We start from the raw sequence: 2,770 nt of genomic DNA on the forward strand, positions 1-2,770 counted from the left end.
TTAATTGGAGAAATGATTGCAGTTAATTTATTACCCTAATCATTTGTTGGTGATATTGGTTTCATTCGATTACTAAATCATATTATTCCAAATTATTGTATTCTCTCCAGAAAATATTTTTCGGAAAATATTATTCCTGAAATTTTCAAAAATGTTAAAGCAACGATTACAAATGATATCGATTCTATCAAATTTTTGTCCCTGACAATTGATATTTGGACGGCTACCACAGCAAATAAACCTTTTCTTTGTATAACCGGACATTGGTTAACAGATTTATTTGCACAACAAAGAGTTTTGTTACGAGTTATTCCCTTGGAAGGTTCTCATACATCTTCTAAGATTTGTGACGAGATAACTAATGTATTAGATGAATATAATCTGAAAAAAGAAATCATTTTTTTAATTTGAAGAGATTCTGCCCCAAACATGATTGCTGGTGTAAGAAAGTCAGGAATCGAATCGCAATCTTGTTTTTTACATTCACTTCAATTATCAATAAATGAATCAATTTTTTCTCAAGAAGATGTCAAAAATATTATTAGTACTAGTCGGGATATTGTAAGCCATTTTAATCATTCTGCACTTGCAATTAGCAAATTAACTAACTTGCAAACTCAATTAAATCTGCCTGTCCATAAATTGAAACAAGATATTAATATCAGATGGAATTCTACTTATTACATGTTATCGAGAGTGATCGAACAACGAAAAGCTCCCGTAACATATGCAATTGATAATAATCTTTCAATATTATCAGATATACAGTGGATAACAGCAGAAAAAATTGTTAAAATTTTGAAACCATTTGAGGAAATAACAATTGAAGCGAGCAAAAGGAGTGCTACTGCTTCCATGATTATTCCTTCAATCAAAACAATTCTCTTATTTCTTGAAAAGGCAAAAGAATCTTGTGAATTTTATGAAATCAAAGAAACAATTGAAAAATTAATGTCCTCTATTGATAAAAGATTTACCTTTTATTTTGAAAACGAATCACTATGTATTACAACAACATTGGATCCCAGATTTAAAACAAGATTTCATAAGACTTGTATGATTGAAAGAATTTAAAAATTGATTGTTAAATATATGAAGGATAGTAATTCTCCTGACACGAAGTTATCTGAAAATGCCATTTCTTTGACAAAAATACAAAATTCGGAAACATTAACATTTGAAGAAATATTTTCTCAAATTTCATCTTCTAACCGAATTATGTCTATGGAGAAAAATTACCAACATTGCTATTTGACGGAACTTCAAAATTATTTAGAGCTAGATTTTATACCACGAACTGATAATATATTTACCTGGTGGAAGAACTTCACGAATATATTTCCCCGCTTAAGTAAAATGGCGTTGAAATATTTAACAGCTCCTGCTTCGTCTGTAGAAAGCGAAAGAGTTTTCAGCACTGGAGGAAATATATATCAACCGAAAAGAAATAGACTTTTGCCAGAGAATGGAGAAATGATGATGTACCTTCAATATAATTTAAAAACATTAGACTTTAATTATTGATTCTTTTAAAAAAATTTTGTTTTTTTAACGTTTTGTTGTATACAATTGTATTTTGGAAAATAATTACATTACCGATTAATCGGCAGATTTTGCCGATTACCGATAATTGGCAAAGTGGCCGATATGCCGATTACCGATTATCGGCCGATTAATCGATGCACCTCTAATCAATACTATTTTTTGGGTCAATGTGCTTTCTCACAGAAATATATTAAAAAACCCTTACCATTTTCATAATGTTGAACTTGAGCGCCTCAAAAAAAATTTGAAAAAAAATGAAGCAATCATGGACTTACATGCCTGGCAGGAATTTGATGCGTTAAAACACTGCCAAATTCTGCCAAAATGTTCAAATTAGAATAATTAACACAAAATACTTTTTTGGTAAAAACGATTCGACTGAATAGTGAAAGATGGGTACCATTTGTAGTCGTGTTTACTCTGACTCATCATAATCTTAAATATAAGTAATATGACCTTCAGAATTATCAATTTATTTTGCTTTTTTCAACAAATTATCTGACATTCTAGAACTTTCGAACCAGGATAAAATTTTGAGGTTATTATAATATTTTTAATTAATTTATTGATATAGGTTAATAAATTGTGAATAATCTAGCATAGAAGATCGAATTTGTGATTCTCCTTGTTTTTAAAGCTAAAACAGCCAAATTAAACTTCTCTGATTTGTCGGGCAAAAATTCTGTTTTTAAAAATTTTAAATGACCATAGCAACTTTCAAAATTGCATTTAACTAACAAATAGACCTATTAGTTCGAATATAAAAACCGTTCAGATATCTAATAACGTCTTATTTTTTAAAAGTCTTAATTTTAGAATCTGACTGGAATGATATTTAAAAGCTGGAGGGAATTATATCGTGCACTTTATGAATAATCCTTGATTTAGTATTATTTAAATAAATCATTTCTATTAGTATTTATTATATGATTTGCTAAAAGTTATCTTCTCTGATAGCTTTGATAAATACTGATTCTTTTCTGTTTTTGATTGAATCAAAATATAAGTATTTTCTATTTTTATTTTCTATTTTTACTAAAAATTAACATTAATAAAATACATTTACAAAAAACATCGAATTTTGGATCACACGTAATAAAATACATTTTTCCGTTCATAAATTTTGCTGCAAGACATTTCCCTACACGCCCACCTAAACCAAATCAGAAAATCAAACCCCAGTGGTAATTTTGCTTAATTGTGGCGATGATTTTTTTATTTGCCG

At 28.6% G+C, this 2,770-nt stretch overlaps 1 protein-coding gene across 1 annotated transcript; it reads left to right on the plus strand.

Annotated features, from left to right (window-relative positions):
- Positions 1-429: 429 nt before the first annotated feature.
- Positions 430-1,074, plus strand: LOC115230879 (zinc finger BED domain-containing protein 4-like). Its single transcript, XM_029800991.1, has one exon. The coding sequence runs from the start codon at positions 430-432 to the stop codon at positions 1,072-1,074; it is 645 nt and encodes a 214-aa protein (XP_029656851.1).
- Positions 1,075-2,770: the final 1,696 nt, after the last annotated feature.

Source organism: Octopus sinensis, unplaced genomic scaffold (assembly GCF_006345805.1).
Source record: "Octopus sinensis unplaced genomic scaffold, ASM634580v1 Contig16618, whole genome shotgun sequence".
In the NCBI taxonomy this organism is placed as follows: Eukaryota; Metazoa; Mollusca; class Cephalopoda; order Octopoda; family Octopodidae; genus Octopus; species Octopus sinensis.